General features: G+C 52.7%; 6 protein-coding genes across 6 annotated transcripts; 1 reads left to right on the top strand and 5 right to left on the bottom strand.

Annotated features, from left to right (window-relative positions):
- Positions 1-2,577: 2,577 nt before the first annotated feature.
- On the bottom strand, positions 2,578-4,599 carry BU26DRAFT_608249 (uncharacterized protein). The gene is made up of 3 exons (XM_033835828.1): positions 3,808-4,599; positions 3,570-3,758; positions 2,578-3,518 (listed from the first exon to the last, which is right to left on the bottom strand). The coding sequence occupies exons 1-3, from the start codon at positions 4,118-4,120 to the stop codon at positions 2,857-2,859; spliced, it is 1,164 nt and encodes a 387-aa protein (XP_033679706.1). The 5' UTR covers positions 4,121-4,599; the 3' UTR covers positions 2,578-2,856.
- Positions 4,600-5,119: 520 nt separating this feature from the next.
- On the bottom strand, positions 5,120-6,345 carry BU26DRAFT_579314 (uncharacterized protein; the record flags this gene model as incomplete). Its single annotated transcript, XM_033834448.1, has 3 exons — positions 5,927-6,345; positions 5,745-5,876; positions 5,120-5,697 (listed from the first exon to the last, which is right to left on the bottom strand). Exons 1-3 carry the CDS (start codon positions 6,036-6,038, stop codon positions 5,120-5,122), a joined length of 822 nt encoding a protein of 273 aa, XP_033679705.1. The 5' UTR covers positions 6,039-6,345.
- Positions 6,346-6,393: 48 nt separating this feature from the next.
- On the bottom strand, positions 6,394-9,902 carry BU26DRAFT_434738 (uncharacterized protein; the record flags this gene model as incomplete). Its single annotated transcript, XM_033824089.1, has 3 exons — positions 6,394-9,699; positions 9,755-9,823; positions 9,870-9,902. 3 exons carry the CDS (start codon positions 9,900-9,902, stop codon positions 6,394-6,396), a joined length of 3,408 nt encoding a protein of 1,135 aa, XP_033679704.1.
- Positions 9,903-10,027: 125 nt separating this feature from the next.
- Positions 10,028-11,141, bottom strand: BU26DRAFT_522488 (snare-like protein). The gene is made up of 5 exons (XM_033829798.1): positions 10,868-11,141; positions 10,686-10,812; positions 10,583-10,624; positions 10,485-10,530; positions 10,028-10,440 (listed from the first exon to the last, which is right to left on the bottom strand). The coding sequence occupies exons 1-5, from the start codon at positions 11,052-11,054 to the stop codon at positions 10,243-10,245; spliced, it is 600 nt and encodes a 199-aa protein (XP_033679703.1). The 5' UTR covers positions 11,055-11,141; the 3' UTR covers positions 10,028-10,242.
- Positions 11,142-11,269: 128 nt separating this feature from the next.
- BU26DRAFT_542635 (uncharacterized protein) lies at positions 11,270-14,207 on the top strand. Its single transcript, XM_033831662.1, has 2 exons — positions 11,270-11,541; positions 11,587-14,207. The coding sequence occupies exons 1-2, from the start codon at positions 11,281-11,283 to the stop codon at positions 13,909-13,911; spliced, it is 2,586 nt and encodes an 861-aa protein (XP_033679702.1). The 5' UTR covers positions 11,270-11,280; the 3' UTR covers positions 13,912-14,207.
- Positions 14,208-16,740: 2,533 nt separating this feature from the next.
- On the bottom strand, positions 16,741-17,257 carry BU26DRAFT_84526 (uncharacterized protein). The gene has a single exon (XM_033836399.1). It carries the CDS (start codon positions 16,994-16,996, stop codon positions 16,769-16,771), a length of 228 nt encoding a protein of 75 aa, XP_033679701.1. The 5' UTR covers positions 16,997-17,257; the 3' UTR covers positions 16,741-16,768.
- Between the last annotated feature and the right edge of the window lie 1,435 nt (positions 17,258-18,692).

The following is an 18,692-nucleotide window of genomic DNA, read 5'->3' as shown; positions in this document are numbered from 1 at the left end:
TACAGGCCTACTATGGCTTACCACCCGATGCACGGCCCTACCGCATGCACGGTTTAACGAAATTTTTTAGAATTTTCCACCCTCTATATCTCTACTAATATGTCAGGTATTAAGGCTGCGCTTAAAGCGCTGGAATCGCTAAAGCTAGGAGAAACACCTAATTACGCAGAGTACGCTAAAAAGTATAGTGTTAATCGCTTAACGCTGTCGCGGCGCCACAGAAAGGTTACCTACTTAAATACGGCGGTAGTCGATAATAGCTAGAATCTTAACACTATATAAGAAAAACAGCTTATATAGTATATTAATAAGCTTTGTATTAAAGAACTACCTTCTTTAAGATAAATAATCTAAAATTTTATATTAGAAATAGCTAGAAAACCTGTAGGTAAAAACTAGGTAGATTGCTTTATAAATTAACACAATATTAATCTTATATTACGCTAGACATTAGGCCTAGATTTCTTACGTAAAAGAGCTAACTCTACCTTTAAGTACTTACTATATTTTAAGCTTTTACAACAAAAAATTAATTAGTACAAAATTCTACCCTGCTACACATATAATATAGATAAAAAAGGCTTTCTAATTAGAGTGTTAAGTAGAATAAAGAGAGTGTTTTCTAAAAGGCGCTATAAGAATAGAAAAATTAAGCAAATGCTCTAGAATAGTAATTAAGAGTAGATTATAACTATTATATGTATATACGTAGACAGAACTACTCTTACACCTGCGCTTATATATTAAGCCCTTTCTAGAAATATCTAGAATACCTAGTTATAAGATTTTAATTCTACACTATATAAGGTATTTTTTAGCTTATTACTAAGCGGATAGACAAATAACTCTATAGGGCTAGTATAGCTATAGTAGGTATTTAATAGAGAAATATAAGTAAAAGTAGAATAATTAAATTAACTCTTAATTCTTAATAGCTATAGATTACACGTTACTATAAAGTTTATTAAGTTCTACAATAATAATAGAATTCTTCTAGCTATATTTCTACTACATGCTACCTATACACTATAGCCTCTAGATGTTTATATATTTAAACCGCTCTTAGCTGCTTACTTAGCTAAACTATTAGCCTTTATAGAGAGATTATAGGAAATCTACGCTATAACTAAAAGAAATTTCTTCTATATGTTTAACACTATCTAGAAGGCCTTATTTAAGGCTAAAACTATTCTTAAAGCCTTTAAGTTAACTAGACTAGAGTCTTTTAACTCTACTATAATATTAAAGCGATTTAATATATAGAAAGCTAATTAGCTATCTTCTAGTAACTTAGCTACGTTAGTACTTAGCGCTTCTAACTAGAGAAAAATTAAGCGACTGCTTAGGTAGATAGTAGAGAATATCTATAATAAACGCTTCTAGAAGCTTAGTTATATAATCTACGTAATCTTAGTACAGAAGACTCTTCTATAATATAAAAACGAGCAACTTAAAGAAGCTCTAATTAATAAGAAGAAGCGCTAGCAGCGTAGCAAGCCTCTACTACTTAAAACACCTTAAGAATATTATAGTAGTGTAGTGTTCTAGTTACTAAACAAAGTACAGGAGGCACGTAACTAGCAGGACTAGAAGAAGGCTAATAAGAAGCTTTTACAACACTAAAAGAATAAGGCAACTAAGCTTAAGAAAGCTAAGAAGGCTGAGAAGGCACGTTAATTAGAGGAGAGGAAGCAAATAAGGGCACAGGCAAAGGAAATCCGCCTGCAGGAGCAGCGGAAAAAGGCTGCTAAAAAAGAGGAAGCGCGGATCGCACGTAAGGCAAATAAACAACTTAAAAACAACGTTAAGACCTCTAAAAGAGGTAAATAGAGGGCTCCTACACCTTCTCCTAAGTTCTCTATTAATGAGGAGGATGTTGATGTAGATTTCTCATCGATCGTAGATGTGGCCCCCACACCAGCCAGATCACGCCGCACCCGCAAAATAGAGCTCCTAAAACGCTTCCGTACATAAAAAACCTCATAGGCGCCTTTAGGCAGCTTCTCTAATTGCTACACTAGAAAATCTTGTGATTTTATAGTATATATGTGGTTGTAGAGCCTCAAAAGTTCTCGGGTGTAGGCATCCGAAATCGTGCATGCGGTGGGGCCGTGCATCGGGTGGTGAGCCACAGTAGCTGCTTCAAGGGCCCCAAAAGGTCGCTTCCGCTATAGGATATTTTCGAGTCGATGCCATCTAAGTATATTTTCTCAAGTGCACCACACTCTAGGATGGGGCGGAGCTTGTAGGAATCGAGAATATCATCAACGGATCTCGGGGGATACCGGAAGTATGTGGCTGAACTGCGAATGTTAAGCTGAGTCCAATGGAATGTGAGACTTGCACTACGAGATTCGTGCATCGGACCATGAGCTGGACCGCTGGATTGCAGCCATAAAGGGGTATGTCGGTCTCAGAATCGAAGCGCTGTATGTTCGGCAATTGCACTTTTTGGATGAAGATCGAATTTCGCTATTCCCGAAAAGGCTAGATTAGGTGGATCTCAGTTTCTAAGGATCCACGGATGAGCATGGTGACGTCCGAAGGAGTACCTAGGTACATACGTACACCGTCACTGCTTGTTGAAGATCTCAAGAGTGAGTCTTGCATAAGGGTATCCCACTGAATCAATGAGTAACAGGAAATGCAAACTCGTCGCCCTGCTCGCGGTCCTTCGAAGGAAAGACAATAGTCACGCAAAAGGAGCAAGAGGAATCAGTATCATTCGGGAATGACCACTTCGCGGCACTTCAACAATGCAGAAAAAACTCGATGCGAAGGAGTGCTGTCGCTTTGGGCCCTATCCATTGGCGCTCTCGGCATCTCGATCCGTCTTCACGTCTTCACACCCTCTCATCAATTACGCGACTCACCTACACTACCTAACCAAACCAATTCCTCCTGAGAAGCCGCGGGCAGTGCCCTCGACCCATCCATTCTAGCTGCCTGAGGGCTCTCGCACACACCTCCACCAAGGACTTCCAGCTCATGAGCGTCATGGTCCGCTCTGAGTTCCGAGGGTCTTTCTGACGACCCTACCGAATCCTGCAGAGTTGCCTCCCTCGAAACCGGCGCAGATGTATTGCTACTAGATCCCACGGAGTAATGCCGAATAGATACCGCCTCAGATTTTACCATGAGGCCGTTCTCTACCGACAGGGTTCGCTGTGGCTGGAGCATGAGCCCGTTCGCGACCGAACGCGTACGCGGTGGGATCTGAAATGCGGCCGGAGGCTGACGCGGGCCCGAGGGAGGCCGGTCTGGGGCTAGTTCTGGTGCATCCTGATCGTTTTGAGCATCTGGTTCTGGGGCTCGTGCTCGTGCTCCTCGGCGGCCGTACCATCGAGCAGCCAAGACTCCGAGTCCGACTGCGACGCAGAACCCGAAGACGGCGCCAACAACGATCGCCGCAATCGAGCCGCCGCTTAGCCCCGGTCCGTCGTCATCATCAGGCGAGTCGGTAGGCTCCGGAGAGACCGTCCTAGTGGCCTTCCAGTTATCTCCCGTCCAACTAGGCCCTGAATAACGATTAGCAGATGATCATTGTCCGTAGCAATAGCTTAGCTTACAGCAACCGACGTAGTACTTGGGGTCGCTATCCCCAATTGATTCGTACACGGTTCCAGTAACGCAGACGGTCTGGCTGCTAGAGCCAGAGCACGTGGAGCGAAACTGGTCGTTCGCGAGGATACTGCCATCGAGACAAGTGGTGTACATGTTGCAGTCACCTCCAGTCGTTGGGCAGCATCTCCCATACCCTAGTGGGAGTCAACAAACGCAGATAGAACGATGGGAGAAGATATTTACCAGAGACAGGGAACCATGTTCCAGTAAGACAATTCCAGGGCGAGTACACCCCGAATGTCGAGGTCCAGCCTATCATGGTAGGTCCTGCTGGTGGCACCGTGGTCTCAGCCCTCAGCTCGAGGCGAGCATGGCTGGTATACACAGTTTCGAGCGTCGACGAAGCTCCAGGGGTTACTGGTCCCGTGGAGCATGGTTGCAGGTTCGTGGTCGTAGGTTGCACCGAGGTATCCGACGTCGTTAAGGTAGGAAAAGCCCGCGACACTGTCATAGCTCCCCAAAAGCTATAGAAAAGGAAGAAAGACCTCAACTTCATGACTACTAGCACTAGAAATAGTCGGGAGAGGATAAGAAAGGACCCACAAAACGGCTGGTCATAGCAGAATATATACCAAAAACCCCTCAGCCTCTCCGAACGACTGCCTGACACCTCTCATGCAACGCTCACCCCCGGCATGGAACCTACCGAATGGCGTGCGCTCTTTAGAGCGCTCGGTAAGGTATGAAACATGGATAAAGTAGATCAGTTAGCCTACATCGCTGCCTTCCACATACTCACAAAGTTGGAGTTCTCGGCTCCGCCTCACTCCAGGTAATCTCGGCCGTACCAGTTGTGGACCGAAAATGCAGGCGAAGAGCACGCCCGTTTGCCTGAATCCGGGCCGTTGCCGATCGGGTGAGCCTGATTTGCGGAGCGTTGAAACTTGCGGGGTTCAGTCGTCAGATGTGGGCGCGAAGGATTGGTGAGGCTTGCATGCAGCGGGGCTGTGCGGGAGCGGCATATATGCAGTAGAGGTGATGAATTTCGATAGCCTCCCTCGCGCCCAGACACTGTCTTAGTGGTCAAGGCGGTTAACCCGGTTCACGTGCAGTTCAAACATCAAGGAATGGGCATGTTAAAACGTACCATCTCCTACATCATCACCAGCACTGCCCCAGCCTCCATGCAAGCACCCCTCTTCTCGTCTTATCAGCCACAGTAGTCCTGTTATGTCGCTGTCGCGTGCCCACAGTCACGCTGAATCAACGTTATCGGGATCTCTTCCGGGCTCTCAAAGCGGGTAGGCGTACGCAGCCCGCCAGCCTTGTACTGTAGCTGGATCAAAGAATCTAAAGGTTGCAGGCTGCCTAGAAGCTGGAGGCTCAGACCGAGGACGGCTGGCCTAACAAGGCGTCCAGTGACGTGCTACTCATGCGTCAAGCTCTTCCTTTTCATAGAGACCCAAAAACAAGGCCACATGGAATTGGGTTAAACGTTCGTACTCTGTTCTGCAATTCCCCCATCTAGGCAGAAACAGAACACGTGGAAATCGACTTAGACAACCCTTCGATCGAGCGCCGCGGCTGCGGACACGTTCTCCAGACACATCGCACGCTCCTGCCCTCGTACCAGATCACTCGTGGCTCGCACTGGTTCTCTCACGCCGTCCGGTTCATTCCTCGCCGGAGCTGAAACCCTGCCTCTGTTCTCCATACCGCAGGCCCTCCCACTCTTGGTGCCGGGAGCTTCTGCAGGCGTATCCAAGGGATTCGCATCGTGACCGCACTCAACATGTACACTGCGAAGTGTAGATGACATCCGCTCTGCATGCGCTGCCATCCGTCGGAGAGTGAGCCAGACAGACAGAAAGATACCAAAGATGAGTCCGCAAAAGCTGAAAATAACTCCGATGATAATTCCCGCGAGAGAGCCACCATTCAGCACATTCGAAGTATCATTTCTCTTTTGGGACCGTGCCGTTTGTGTAGCCTCCCAATTACGACCGGTCCATGAGGGCCAGTAACCGGTATGGTGCTTTGGAGCGCGCTCTCCCGTACTGTTATATATGGCACCCACCAGGCAGAGTGACTCGCTGCCGGATGCGGTGCTGGGTATGACACCGTTAACAAGGCCTGCTAAAGGCACCAGCAAAGGCCTGGAATGACTGACCATGTCATACGGAACTGGTCATTCGCCATCACGCCGCTGTCGCGATACGGGTCTTGCACAGCGTCGTCTTGAAGTTCTGTATCACAGCGAGCATAGCTAGAGACGCTATACCACCTTCCGGAGAGGCAATTTAATGGTGGGTCTGAAGCCGTGGATCAGCAAGTTTCTATGCAACGTATCTAGAAAGCTTACACACGCCGAAAGTCGAGGTCCACACTAGCATCCCCGGCGCTTCTGTGATCTCCGCCCAAGGCTGAGGATAAGTCGGAGTCGTAAAATTGGAAGCGAAGGTGAACGACTCCATGAGTGGTAGGCGGAATTAGAACGTATGTCAATAGCAACCGCTCGAATCTGAATGTAGAGAGTAGTGGAAATCGGTGGGAAGCAACTGAAGAGCCAGCGTAATGAACTTCAGCCTGCAAATGTACATACTGGAAGTCAGCCTTGTCGTCAGAATAAAGCCTGCCCAGGCAGGCTTAAATGGGTGCACGAATGAATGGTCTGGATTAGCGAGTCACCTGCAGGTGAGTACAATTTCGGAACGGCAGGCTGAAGAGCAGTGACGGAGCTGAACATTGACGTGAGGCTGGTGGCTGGACGGAAATTGCCGCACGGTCAATGCTTTGCCCGTCTACCGAGGCGTTCAACCCAGTCCCCTATTATCGTTTCTTCGATCCTCTTCCACCTCGTGCGGATTTGCTCTTTCCCTTGGCACCACCGCCCCCGCCACCACCATCCCGTCCACCAAGCATCACAACCCTGACCTTGCTTACTGGCACCACGCCCACGACCTCCGCCTCTTTCCAACTACGGATCAACTCAATCTCTCTCGGCCAGACGCGCTCCACATCTTGACTATGTTTATCTGTCGCTCGTGGATCCTTGCCAGCGTGGTCCCATTTCGTTAGAACCTCTTTGACGGCTTTCCCACGCTTGACGGCACCGGGCTGGATCTTCGCCTTATACTTGAAAGTCGCGAGAGCCGACCAGGGAGCGCAGACTGGAATAGCGGACAGGATCTCATCGCCGGGTAGAGGTCGGCCTGTGAAAGCATCGAGGTTGAGGAGCTGCGCTTTGAAAGATTCTTCGTCTTCGTCGTCGTTTTCCTGGGCGTTTCCTTCATGAGCCGCGCGACGTGCTTCTTCGGCGGCCTTGCCTGCTGCTTGAGCTCTCATATGTTGCTCGCGCCGGCGCTGTTTGTTCGCAAGAGCTTCCTCCTCTTTCGTCCTCTTCTCTTGCGCCGCAGACTCCGCTGCGGACGGTCCGGATGTAGCTCCCATCAGACGCAATGCCAATGCTCGATCTTCTTCGTCTTGGTCCGCATACTTGGCGGCGGCCTTCTTTGCCTTCCCACGTTTGCCTCGGGGCATAGGTCCCGCCCTGGAAGCTTGTGATGTGGTTGTGCCGGGTCCCTTCGTGGCCGGCTTTCGTCCATTGACCTCGGCTGAAACGGACTCGTCCTCTGCTGAGGCATCTGCAACCGAAACTGCATCGGAACGAGTTGGCGTGTTTCCTGGCAGCTGCCCTTTCTTGAGCAGTTTTCGTTCTTTTGCTGATAAATGACGCCGGCTCGTCTTTTGCGTCTGCTCAGAGTCTGCGACTGATCCAGTGTCTTCCTCATAGGCCTCATTTGAGGGGTCTAAACTCTTCATTTTGGGAGTGACGTCCTGTGGATGGGGGCGCGCTGGCGGTATCTCGTCTTCTGAATCGGAATCACCAATGCTGCTACCATTTCTCATTTGCAGTGGGTTGGTGTGCTCTTCAGCATCAGACTCAGCGTCACTGTCCTCTGATCTCAGCTTCGCATCCGGAAACTCGTCTTCCGACTCAGACGCAATCTTCGCATCTGGGAAGTCCTCATCACTATCGCTATCTGCGCCTTTGTCGACATCCGCAGCTTTCTCTTCTCGCACAGGATCTAGCAAAGGCTCCTCGGCGGCCGGAATGGCAGGTTCGGTGATGCGATGCTTTCGATGGCGAGCCTTGCTCTCTTCGCTGATTTCAAACATGGCAGCTAACCCAACAATGAGTTGAGCGGGCGGGAGGAACTCTTTCTTGCCTTTAATATTGAAAAGACCTGGGGCCAGGTATTCCCCGGTGTGACCCATCTTGCTGACTTGGTCAGCATGGACCCACCAGGCGGACATAACTGCCTTCGAATCCCAGGCTTCAGAAGTGCAGACGGATAGGTTTCCGGCTTGCGATAGTGTCGATGGTGGTATAGGAGCGTCGGGTGTGTTGGGATTGTTCTTGATGACCATGGGCACCGCACTCTTGAGATCCGCGTGTACATAGACGTCGCCTTTGCGCAGAAATCTTCGGTAGATGATCTCGTTTTGCTGGGCATCCTTCCCTCCAAGCACAAGATATCCGTCCGACGAGATGAAGTAGATGAACTTCTCGAACCACTGCTGCTTCCGCACTGGGCGCAGCACTTCCTTCTCTTGCTTCAAGCCTTTTTTCAAGTCCTCAGCTACCTTTCGCTCGTGACTCCTCAGCGCTTTCTCTGATGCCTGGATAGTGCGCTCTTCTTTCCCTGCAGCGGTTTTCTTCTGGTCGAAATATTCGCCCGAGTTCTGCCAAACTGACAGGCCCAGGTCAATATCGATCGCTAATTTGGGTTGAGCAACTGACTGAGGGGCAGGGGCTTTCTTCTTCTTCTTCGAGCCCCCATCCTCATCCTCGGCGTCCGTATCCTCGCTAACGGAGCTGGTCTCGCATCCTTCGTCCTCATCCTGCTCTGCTTGATCCCAGTTGGAGTCATCTAGCAGGAGCGTAATTGTATTTTCATACAACTTCAAAGGAAGCTTAATAAGCTGCGCGACCGGATTTCCCTGGCTCTGCTCTCGTTCGATCAATCGCGCGATTTCACCCCAATCCATACCCTGCCCGATAAGCCCATTCACAGCAGCAATAGCTTCTTGGACCCGGTGCACGTTAGCCAGGATGGCTTCGGCTTTTCGAAAGTTCAGCTCCTGCACTTGCTGTAGCCCTCCGATACGGTTTTCGTGCTCTTTCCGTGCATGGTCCAGTTTCTTCTTCGCCACCAGCTCGCGCTCATGCAACCTCGATTCAAGCTTCTGGCCCTCAATGGAGGAGAAGAACTCATCCACGGTCTTGTTGAATCCCTCAAATTCGAAGAAAGTATAGTCTGAGTCCTCAAATTGCTGAGGCCGGAAGGGGTGGAAGTCGTCGTATAGTAGCTTGGACTTGTCAGAGCTTTCCGCTTCTTCTTTTGGCGCCGCCGGGTTCGGTTTTGCTAATATGTATCCCTTGATCTTATCCGGCGTCGTGATTTCCTCTGATATCTTCCGAGCTAGCTGCAGAGCCTCCAGAAGCATGTCCAACAGCCCCTCGTCCGCTAGAACTTGCTCCGGCTTCAGTGTAGAGTCGAATTTGGAGACATGCAAAGCGTGGTCCACTAGCAATGGGGGACATTCGGTTATAGATACGGCCAGTGCTTTCCGCAATACGTTCTTTGTTTGTTTCTTGGCTTTCTTCCCAGTTGTTGCGGGCTGTTGTTGCTGACGCTCGACTGCCTTTTGTAATCCATCGCGGACACGCTGCTTTGTGAGCTCAGGAATTCCCTCGTAATTCTGCCGCAATGAGAGATTGTACTGTAGTCCGACTCTAAGCTTCTCGTGCTCAGCGCCCTCCTCCACATTGCGCAACAGAGCCAAGACGTTCAGCTCCCCATCGGTGAGTACGATGTTGCCACCAGCATAGAACTCCAAGAATAGTCTATACAGCCCATCGGAGAACTGCAGTTCAAGTATACGATCGGTGCCGACCTGTGATATCGAAGTTACCCTCCTCGTCTTCAGAAATTTGCGCAGCCGAGCTACGAAGCCTGACGGGGCGGATGCGGTCGTGCGGGAGTAGGACGTGAGGTGGCAGCGGAATCCGGACTCGATGATGAACTGCTCACGATGGTCGGGCTTGTGGAACTTGAACAGGAATATTCGCTACCATGATTAGCAAATGACACTTCTTTTCGCTCGTGCGAAGCTGCGAGCATACCGAAGAGAGGTCGTAAATGTTTGTGACTCGCAGCGGGACCAGTGTCTTAGACAACTCGTGCGCAATAACCTAGAGAAAGTTAGGGAATTTCCCCCGAATGTATGATATTGCTAACCTTGACATCCAGGGATGAGAAGCCCTGCTTCATGGTGCTGTGTGCAGAGCAAGCAAGTGTAGTGGGGTGGTGGGATGGGCAATGACGAAGGGTCGGATGCGGAGCGAGGTGGCGCGTAGGGCTGAAATTTAGCACAGGGATATTTACTCCGGACGATTATGTAATGAGGCTGAGCGCAAACAGACTGCCTAGGTATGCAAGTGAATTTTATGTGTGAATCGCCCGCGCGTACTTTGAAGTCACGCTAGTAGATTATCGAGAAGTATTGTTCTTCCTTCCCAGTCTATGGTGCAGCCCTGAGGGTCATGACCATCGCTATGCCGTTGAGCCCAAACTCCCCCAACGCCAGGCCGCCGAGTACTGTTGGATGATTCTATAGACCTTGACGTATCCTTTCCGCTAGTTGCCTCTTGCCAAATTCCCATGCATTCAGAAAGCCTTGTTCTGAAAGGTCGATATTCTTCATAGACGTCATGTCTTGGGCAGGAGGCCTGCTCACGCGAGAGGCCACGACAACGGGATCGGTTTCTAAGATGATGCCGTCGTCCACCAGTTCGTCGACAGCGAGAGACTGAGAAGTCAGCAGATAAAATGCTCAATCGGCGCCCCACATACCACTAAATCGTAGTTCTCGATGACGGTTCGCTTGTCGACGGAATTCCTGCAGCTATTAGCTCCAACTCTAGCACCTCCAGGCATGGGGCATGGCTTACTTGAGAAGGATGTTCAGGGAGTCCCGCAGCGCCAGGACAACGCTACAACACCAGTTAGTGCGCGCTTAAAGCATTACGAACTAGGTCCAAGCACGCCGCGCACCTGTACAGAAGAACCTCGTTCTCCTCCGGCCCGCCCACCACGTAGAGCATCACGTCCGACTCCATCTTGAAGACAATCACCTTCCCGTCATATAGGATAATGTCCGTCGTCTGCTTCGCCGTCTTCTCTGTGCACCCGGTTAGACCTTGTATTCGCCTATCCTCCCAAGGTCCAGTACACACCTAGTAGGCCCTTCTCGAACGCCTTTTGATCCTTGACCGTCTTGTATGCTATCTGCCCAGGCCAGTCGGTCTGGTTCCCGGACGGTGGGTGCGGATTCGAGTAATACTTGGTGAGGATTCGAGAGCCATCGTCAATCGCGAGGATGAGGATTGCGGAGACGCTGAAGAGGGACAGCGCTCGCGACATCGTGGGAGGGGGGGGGCCGGCAGTAGCAAAAGCGGGGGAGAGGTGGTCCAGTGCGTATCCAGCTGCTGGTGGGGGTGCTGGTGGTGGGGATGGGGAATTGAAAGCTGTCTCCTCCGCGCTCGCCTAGCGGAGCATCTGCCAATCGCGTCGCTGCTTGGCGCGCCCGAAAAGTTGCAACACCATCAGATGCGCCATCTCGACTCTCGTCCGCCATTCCGGTCCGGAAATGCCCATGCTCTCTCGCATGCCGCTTGCCTCTTTAATCTGTCCTTCGGCGCCCTTTCTCGCTCCCCGCCTGCTCCGCGTCTCGACTCCTCTCGCTACCCTCTCGGCACGATGCTCCACTGCGTCTCCAGGCCTTCAACGGCCGACATATGCGACAAAGTCAAGCGGAAAGGGAAAAGCCAAGGCTAAGGGCAAGGCAAGCTCGTCAGCCCCGTCCCAACCTGATACTTGGAGGATTAAGAGGCTCTCCCGAGCAAATGAAGTAAGTCTTGTAATTGTCGCATGTGAATCGCGCTCACAGCGTCAGTCTGCGCCATTGCTACAGCGCTTCCGGCATGTATGCGTTGCCAGGAATGCCAGGGCTCTGATGGATCTATATCCAACTGTAGCTGCTTCAGGGTTGCTTGAGCCCAACGACACCCGGCGCATTGCCCAGGCATTACACGCCCACGTCCGCAACATCCACCTCTCCGACACTACCATGTCCGATGCACTTCCCTTCGTTCAGCAGCTGGCCCAACATATCCAGAATGGCGTGTTGCCGCCTCACCCATACGCGCATGTTCATATCCTGGGGATATACAAAGAGTGCAAGAAGTACGGCGAAGGCTATGCCTTCTGGCAGTGGCTCGTTGAGAAAGATGAGAACTTCGTGAACCAGGCTGTTTATGGGGCCGCCATTGAGCTGATGGCTTATGGAGGAATACACAATCTTCCAGATCTCGAGAATATATACCTCGACGGACTCAAGCGCTTCCCGAGCACCTTTGCAGAGTACCATCTTTCGCCGGACGCCATTGTACCAGACCGCAGTCAGCCATTCCCGGATATACGCCTTCCGATACTCCTACTACAAGGCATCTTAACTGCCCGCATCCTATGCCGCGACTGGAAAAACGCATATCTGGCTCTCGACACGGCGCTGCGCATCTTCCCCACGCGCCTTCCTCCCCGCTTCTTTGAACTGTTCATCATCGAAAGGCCCTTGCCTGAGGCATATACAGTCTACTTAGTCGCCTGTCGCACAGGAGTTGCCTTCAAGCCCAGCCACCTGACATCCCTTATAAAGAAGCTTCGCGCCGCAATGGCATCGTCGTCATCTCTGCAAGACCGCATACTGATCCTTCGTGCCATTGCGAATGCTATTTATGCGTATCTCGAAGCCGGAGGCACGCTAGAAGGCGTTCACGTAGGCGCTTTCCTAACTGCTTTCGACACCCTACTCCCCGAAATCGGCCCTGGGGCGGACTATGACGGACAAGAGGCGGAGCTTCGAAACGTCATTATCACTACTGCGCACGAGATCATGTCGACGCTTATCCAAGCTGGCATGCCCCCTCATTCGAATCTGTTCACATCCCTCATCCACCTCGCCGGGAAATTACGCGTCCCTGATCTACTCAACGTCTCCCTGCAAGACGTCAAGACAGCCCGGTTGGATATTGGAGAAATAGGGAGGAGGACAGTTCTCACTTCTGCTGGACTATTAAAGAATAAGGACTTGATCGAGGATTGTTGGTCCCAGATCACCTCAATTGCCGAAACCGAAGGCAAACAGATTCCGTACGAGGACTGGGTTACGTTCGTGAAGGCATCCAGGCGCGCTAATCACGCCGATTTCTTCACCGAGCAACTTCTACAATTCGAGCATACTGTCTCCGGCTCTCTTCGAGAGGGGTTACTCACCCTACTGGATCAGCAAGAATCTCGGCCGAAGGACGACAAATATGCATTAATGACACCAGTAGATTTTGGTACCGAGATCGATAAGCTAAAGCGTCAAACTAAGAACATTGCGGCGGTGGTCATGTCCGGACAGCCTTTGGATCTACGGAAGTCGCCGTTCTATATGTTTCTCGATCCGGAAAGACAGCCACTTGCCCCGCTCAACACGCTACGTGCCGTATATGATGAGCTCACTGTCGACCCTCATCAGCCGCCCCTACCGTCGCTACCGGAAGGGCCTCCAGTCTCGTCGGCTCTAAGCCCCACAGGGATTCCGTTTGACAAATTGCGATTCCTCAACTGGGTATCGATTGCGGAATTGATGAACGAAGCTACATCTTTCGAGAAAGCACGCGCTCTCAAGGTAGCCCACAGCATCAAGCATGGAAAGCCGTTGAACGGCGTTCGTGATGAATCGGTGCTCGTTCGCCGAAGTGGGAACCAGATGCCTAGACCGCCAGTTGATCAACTGCGGAGAATGATCAAGTCCCTGCGTGCTCCCGATTCCGACGATCCTGCTGTCTTCCGCAGAGTTCTTTCAGAGCGCCCGATTGCACACCCACCGAACAAGTATCGGCCTACCGATAATAGCGGGACCGCGGCCACATCGAAGGCATCGTCTTCCGAGGAGGGACCCCAGGAACCCCTAGCCGAGTCTGCAATTCCTACAAGTGGTACCCACACTGACCCCAGCCTGCGATACTATATTTCCCTGGAGTCATCGCACGATGCTCCCGCCAAACCAACGGTCAGTCGCAGGCCGCTCGGTCTACCACAGAAAACGAGCCATCACGCACTGCGACTACAACCTACGCCACCTTCCACTCCCACATCCGCACCCCAACCCGCGCCGTCAAGCATCGACGAGCCGCCCACGGAAACAGCACCAAGCACCAACACTTCGTAGATACCCGGATTTTCCCCATGTACAACACTAGCATCTTGTTATGGCATCGCATGTACAATATGTAACCAAAAATAGACGGCGTATGGCAGCTTCTCTCTCGTTCTCTTGGCCGCGGGATGTATATTAGAAATGTGCGCGTTGGTGGACCGTTTAACTCTTATCGTGCATTGCATTGCAGCGCAGCGCGTCGCTAGCGATGCCGTCGTCCAAAATTGAAAGCGCCTTGACTTAGCTTCACCGAACTTTATTTCGACCTTTCTTCCAATACTGAAAGGGTCATCGCGCAGCAGCCTGACCCAAAGTTCTTTTCAGCCGAGCAGAAAAACCGGGGAAGCCTGTCCGTCTGCGTGTGTGTCTGTGTGTGCCAGACATTTAACCAAACTTCCAAGCCCCGAGCTATAGCACCGCTGTTAAGAAGGGATTTTCCCGCCCGGCATCTAACCATCCCATCTAACAAGCTGCGAGACATTTTTCTCTCCCAACCCCGTCCCGTAACACGCAATCGAAGGAGTACCTGGCGCGTTGTGTGTGGGTACATACCTCTCCGTACTGTGTACTGTGTGCGGAGTACGTACTCGGACTCGGGGCTAGGATCTAGCCTATCGCAGATGGATTGCTGAGAGGCTTGCTTAGGTTAGGTATCGGGTGGGTACTACTACGCCTATGTACACGGTACGGTACAGTCTCCGTGTTCCAAAGGAGAAGGAGGTTGCGGAGAGAGTTTCATTCAGCCCAGTCCAGTAGAAGGTAGTCAAAGACGACGACGAGCGAATCAAGCAGGCGGTAAGAGAGAGTGTACGGGTTGGATGTATGGGAAGGATTGGATCGCAAGAGCACCGCGCCACCACTCGGCGTCAGCATCAGCATCTGAGGAACGTTGGTGTCTCGTCTGTACTGTGGTGGGCCTGTACCGTGCGCCGGGAAATGGTACTTTGCGTTTTACCTCTGCAGCTAGTGACATGACATGTTCGAAGTACCTAGGTACCTCATGCCATTAATAACAGGGCCGCGATATACCCGAAAAGTTTATCAGCAGAAAGGGGACGCTGTTCCGACCCTGCTTTCAAGCAAGCAAGCAAGCATCCTTGCAACGCTCCAACGGTCGCACAAGCCCTACAAGGCGAGCGCCCGCATCGACCGCATGAATCACAGCCAACCCAGGGAAACCTCTCAATGGCATTACTACATACTAAGGGATTAAGTTTTCTCTGTTTTCATGTGATGTGACGGACATGCACCCCGCAAGCGGCTCAACGGGGCCGCCGGGTCGAATGGCGCGGCTTCCACGCGAGCGCTGGTTTGGGGGATCGGGATCAACGCTGCACTTGTTGGCACGGTTGGCTTTGAGACGAGACGCTTCAGGAACAGGAAGGGCGAAACGCTGATCGGATCGGATCGGGTGGTGCTTGCTGGTGGTGCTGGTGCGGCACCCGACAAGACAAAGTTTGACGCACGCGGTTCAACGACTCGAGTCGCTTCATGATACTGTGCTGTGCTGTTGGATGTTGGATGTTGGTTGGGCGTTGGAGAAAGTTTGAAAGGGTTCCGGAGATTTGAGTTTGAATAGGCTGGCTGGGGCAGGCTGACCCACGTGTTATTATCCGCCCGGCTACCAGGATCTGCTAATACTCCACCAACCCAATCCATCTACCTAGGGATGTACACAAGTGGGTAGGGTAAAAATACATCGCTTCCGCATTCGTTCGTATTCAGCCATGCCATGCCCAGGAACCTTCCATACGTGTTCCATGCCAATGCTTCCGTGCATGCTGCCGCATGCACGTCTCGCACTTACCATCCCATCCAGCCCAACCCTCCTTAACACCCGGCTTCTAAGATCCCCCCAGCGCCAACGGCTGCAATAACGCATGCACTATACACCACACCAACCTGCCAAGCGAAGTTACGTGCGCGCGCCGATATTGAAGGGCGCGGCGTCGCTGCATCGAGAAGGCGGTGCGGCGCTGGGTATGTAATAGCATTGCTTACGATGTACTGTGATTGATGCTCACCGTTTCCTGCGCGTACGAGGCGTGAGCGGGAGCGGAGCGGCGCGACGCGATGCGATGCGGGATCCGAAGCCGAGGGATTACTATGCGCTGATCGGTTTGAAGAGGAGTGGCGGTGAGGTGCTGGTGGTGCGAAAGGTGCAGGATGCAGGATTGCGGCGTGGACGGGAGTTCGGTATGTAGGCTCGGGTTGTACGAGGAGGAAGAGGAGGATAAGCTTATGGCAGACAGCGCTTATGTCCGTGGACGAAGCAGAACGGAGATAGAGTGGGATGGAGGGTTGTATGAGTTGGCAGTCGTATGCGTGGCTTCCGTCCCGCGTGTGATAGGAGGAAGGACGTGGGGAGGAAAAGTGCAGAGCAGACGAATCATGAGCGCACAGCGACAGACTGGGAGCGTGGAGGTTCAATGACGTTGTTATTACCAGATACTACTGTGACTAGGGCGGATCGAGCGGTAAACAGAAGGTAAGGAAATGTTTGGGGGGAATCAAATGCGGCACAAGCGTGCTAGTATGAGCGAGAAATCCAAGTCTATCCCGAACCAAGAAAAAAAAGATACAACGATGAACACGAAGGGGAATCTAGCAGCCAAGTCGAAAAAGCAAATGCAGCGATCAACGCGCGAATCCAAAGAGAAAGAGGAAGACGTAAAGTCAAGGTCGAAAAAACTCCTCTGCTTTGCGAAAAGCGACCCCTCTGATGTATTCCCGATCCCGTTCCATGCCGTGCTCCAGACCGTGGCCGTGGCCGTGAGTGCTACCCGCCCGCTCGCTAAATGCAGACAATCATGATGAAAAGCAAATCTCGCACTGGGCTCCGTCTGCTGGCGGAGACTAGATGATTGACTTAGTTGGATTCGCTTCCATCAGGACTTCTCTGCTCGGCGGGCGTCGACGGGAAGGAGAAGTCGACGGGAGATGGTGGTGGCGCGGGGGTCTCGCCGAACTCTTGACTTGAGCGAGAGGAGATGGTGCTGGAGGCTTTGAAGGCGGCGCTGACGTCGTGGCCGAGGGTGGAGTTGGTGAGGATGGAGAGGCGCTGGCGCGGGTTGGCGGCAGACTGGTGAAGAGGCATCTTGGTGGTCGTGGATATGGTGGACTGGTCCGAAGTAGTGGAAATGGTGGATGTCTTTAGGACTGAAGGAGCCGCGGAGAGGATTTTGGGGAGACTGGTGGTGTGCTGAAGGGGTGTTTGTAGCGAGGCAGACTTTATATGGACTGCGCGGAGAGATGAAAGGTAAACGCCGCAGAGCCGGGCAAGATTTTCAGGAAACTCTGGGGCAAAAGCTGGGGTGGACTTGGGGGCACGGAGGCTAAATATTTAGCAACCGGTACGACGGTAAGAGAGTTGCGTGTCCTCGGCTCGTATGCGATGGTTGGTGAGAGACGAGTCGGGACGGGCGCAGGTATTATGAGCTGTCTCGGACAACTAATAAATTCGCTGGCAAAATTGGAATGGCTGATTCCACGCTCGTTCCGAGGCTGGCGTGCGGGAAGGGCTGATATGCGATGCGCTCAGAGCCTGGGAATGAGTGAGTCAGATTTAATATACGGTGGTGCGCAGGGCTGATGTGGATGCGCTGGCACGTCTGGCTGCCGGGACGGGGAACCAAGCAAATGACGGAGCCCCGGATGCGCGCTGCGATTAGGGAGCGGGCTGCAGTTGAGGCTTACTTACTTTTTCTAGGCTGCTGCCGGTGTCGACGAGGGCTGCACGCTGCCGGTGTGGTTGGATGGTACCTGGGCGAATTATCCGGCGAGTTGGAGGCGAGGGCGTGAGAGGGAGAATGGTACGTCCGAGAGGGCTGACGAGTAGGCTCTGCGGGGGTACGCACGAGACGATAATAGGAGGACTAAGAGGGAGGCGTGTCTGGGGTGCTGGGTACTTGGTACTTGGTGCTTGGGGTGCGGTATGAGGGAGGACGGCGGCTGGGGGGTTGCATTCTTTATAGACGGGCAGCAGCTATACAGCGCCTGCATCCCTGACTGACTCGCACGGAATGGGCGACAAGAGGGGCTTCGAGAAAAAGAAAGGCGGCGCATCAACGACAGCCGCCGGAGCGACGGCGGCCCAGCGGCGGGCAAACGCGCTCCTTGCTTTCCTGCTTCCCCGTCCGTTGCACATGAAGCGGAGCGAGCACGCTTTCCCAAAGCGGCAGAAGCGTCGACCACCCCACGGCCAGCTCCCACGCCGGCGGTCGGGCATTTCGCTGCTCCCATCAACAAGCCAGCCTGCAGCCCGTCTGCGCTGCCCACATGCGAGGCCGGGGTGCGGCAAACAAGCCAGAGCCGGCTGTTATTCGCCCACGCCTCCTCCATGTCGAGCACGATAGTGGACGCAGCAGACGGGAGAAGAAGCAACGGCGCGGGCTCGTCTTCCATCCCTTCCCCGTCCGCGGCAGGCAGCTCACCATGCTGCGTTCTGACGTGGGAGCCGCGGCGCCGTGCTCGTCTGACAAGCAGGGCAACGCGCGCGCGATGCCGTCCGGCGTCGTCGAGTGAGGTGTGCGGTGACTGACCGCCTTATGCAGCTTCCCCACGCGAGCGCTGCTGAGCGTGTTCCGGACGCGTGGTTGCGGCCGGGGAAGGTGGAAGCACATCCACCGCCCCACCCCCTTGCCGCAAGCCTCGTTGGTGCGCCGCTGCACCATCACGCCTGGAGACGAGACGTCTCATCAGACGCACCCACAGCAACCACAGCGCGCCGCGATGCACGATGCGCCCACCTCCTTTTGCGCCGCCAGAGCCCGCGAGAGCCTCTCTCTCGACGC

The sequence above is a fragment of the Trematosphaeria pertusa genome (assembly GCF_010094035.1).
Source record: "Trematosphaeria pertusa strain CBS 122368 unplaced genomic scaffold BU26scaffold_14, whole genome shotgun sequence".
In the NCBI taxonomy this organism is placed as follows: domain Eukaryota; kingdom Fungi; phylum Ascomycota; class Dothideomycetes; order Pleosporales; family Trematosphaeriaceae; genus Trematosphaeria; species Trematosphaeria pertusa.
The sequence above is the reverse complement of the archived record's forward strand: the minus strand, read 5'-3'. Positions and strand labels throughout refer to the sequence as shown.

Excerpts from the sequence above, each read along its gene's own strand:
- BU26DRAFT_84526 (XM_033836399.1), bottom strand. The coding sequence starts at position 16,996 with ATGCCTCTTCACCAGTCTGCCGCCAACCCGCGCCAGCGCCTCTCCATC.
- BU26DRAFT_542635 (XM_033831662.1), top strand. The coding sequence starts at position 11,281 with ATGCCCATGCTCTCTCGCATGCCGCTTGCCTCTTTAATCTGTCCTTCG. Across the intron at positions 11,542-11,586 it reads GGCTCTCCCGAGCAAATGAA|TCTGCGCCATTGCTACAGCG; the intron begins GTAAGTCTTGTA and ends TCACAGCGTCAG.
- BU26DRAFT_608249 (XM_033835828.1), bottom strand. The coding sequence starts at position 4,120 with ATGAAGTTGAGGTCTTTCTTCCTTTTCTATAGCTTTTGGGGAGCTATG. Across the intron at positions 3,759-3,807 it reads AACATGGTTCCCTGTCTCTG|GGTATGGGAGATGCTGCCCA; the intron begins GTAAATATCTTC and ends GACTCCCACTAG. Across the intron at positions 3,519-3,569 it reads CAAGTACTACGTCGGTTGCT|GGCCTAGTTGGACGGGAGAT; the intron begins GTAAGCTAAGCT and ends ATCGTTATTCAG.
- BU26DRAFT_522488 (XM_033829798.1), bottom strand. The coding sequence starts at position 11,054 with ATGTCGCGAGCGCTGTCCCTCTTCAGCGTCTCCGCAATCCTCATCCTC. Across the intron at positions 10,531-10,582 it reads TCCCTGAACATCCTTCTCAA|GAATTCCGTCGACAAGCGAA; the intron begins GTAAGCCATGCC and ends TAATAGCTGCAG. Across the intron at positions 10,441-10,484 it reads TCGAGAACTACGATTTAGTG|TCTCTCGCTGTCGACGAACT; the intron begins GTATGTGGGGCG and ends CTGACTTCTCAG.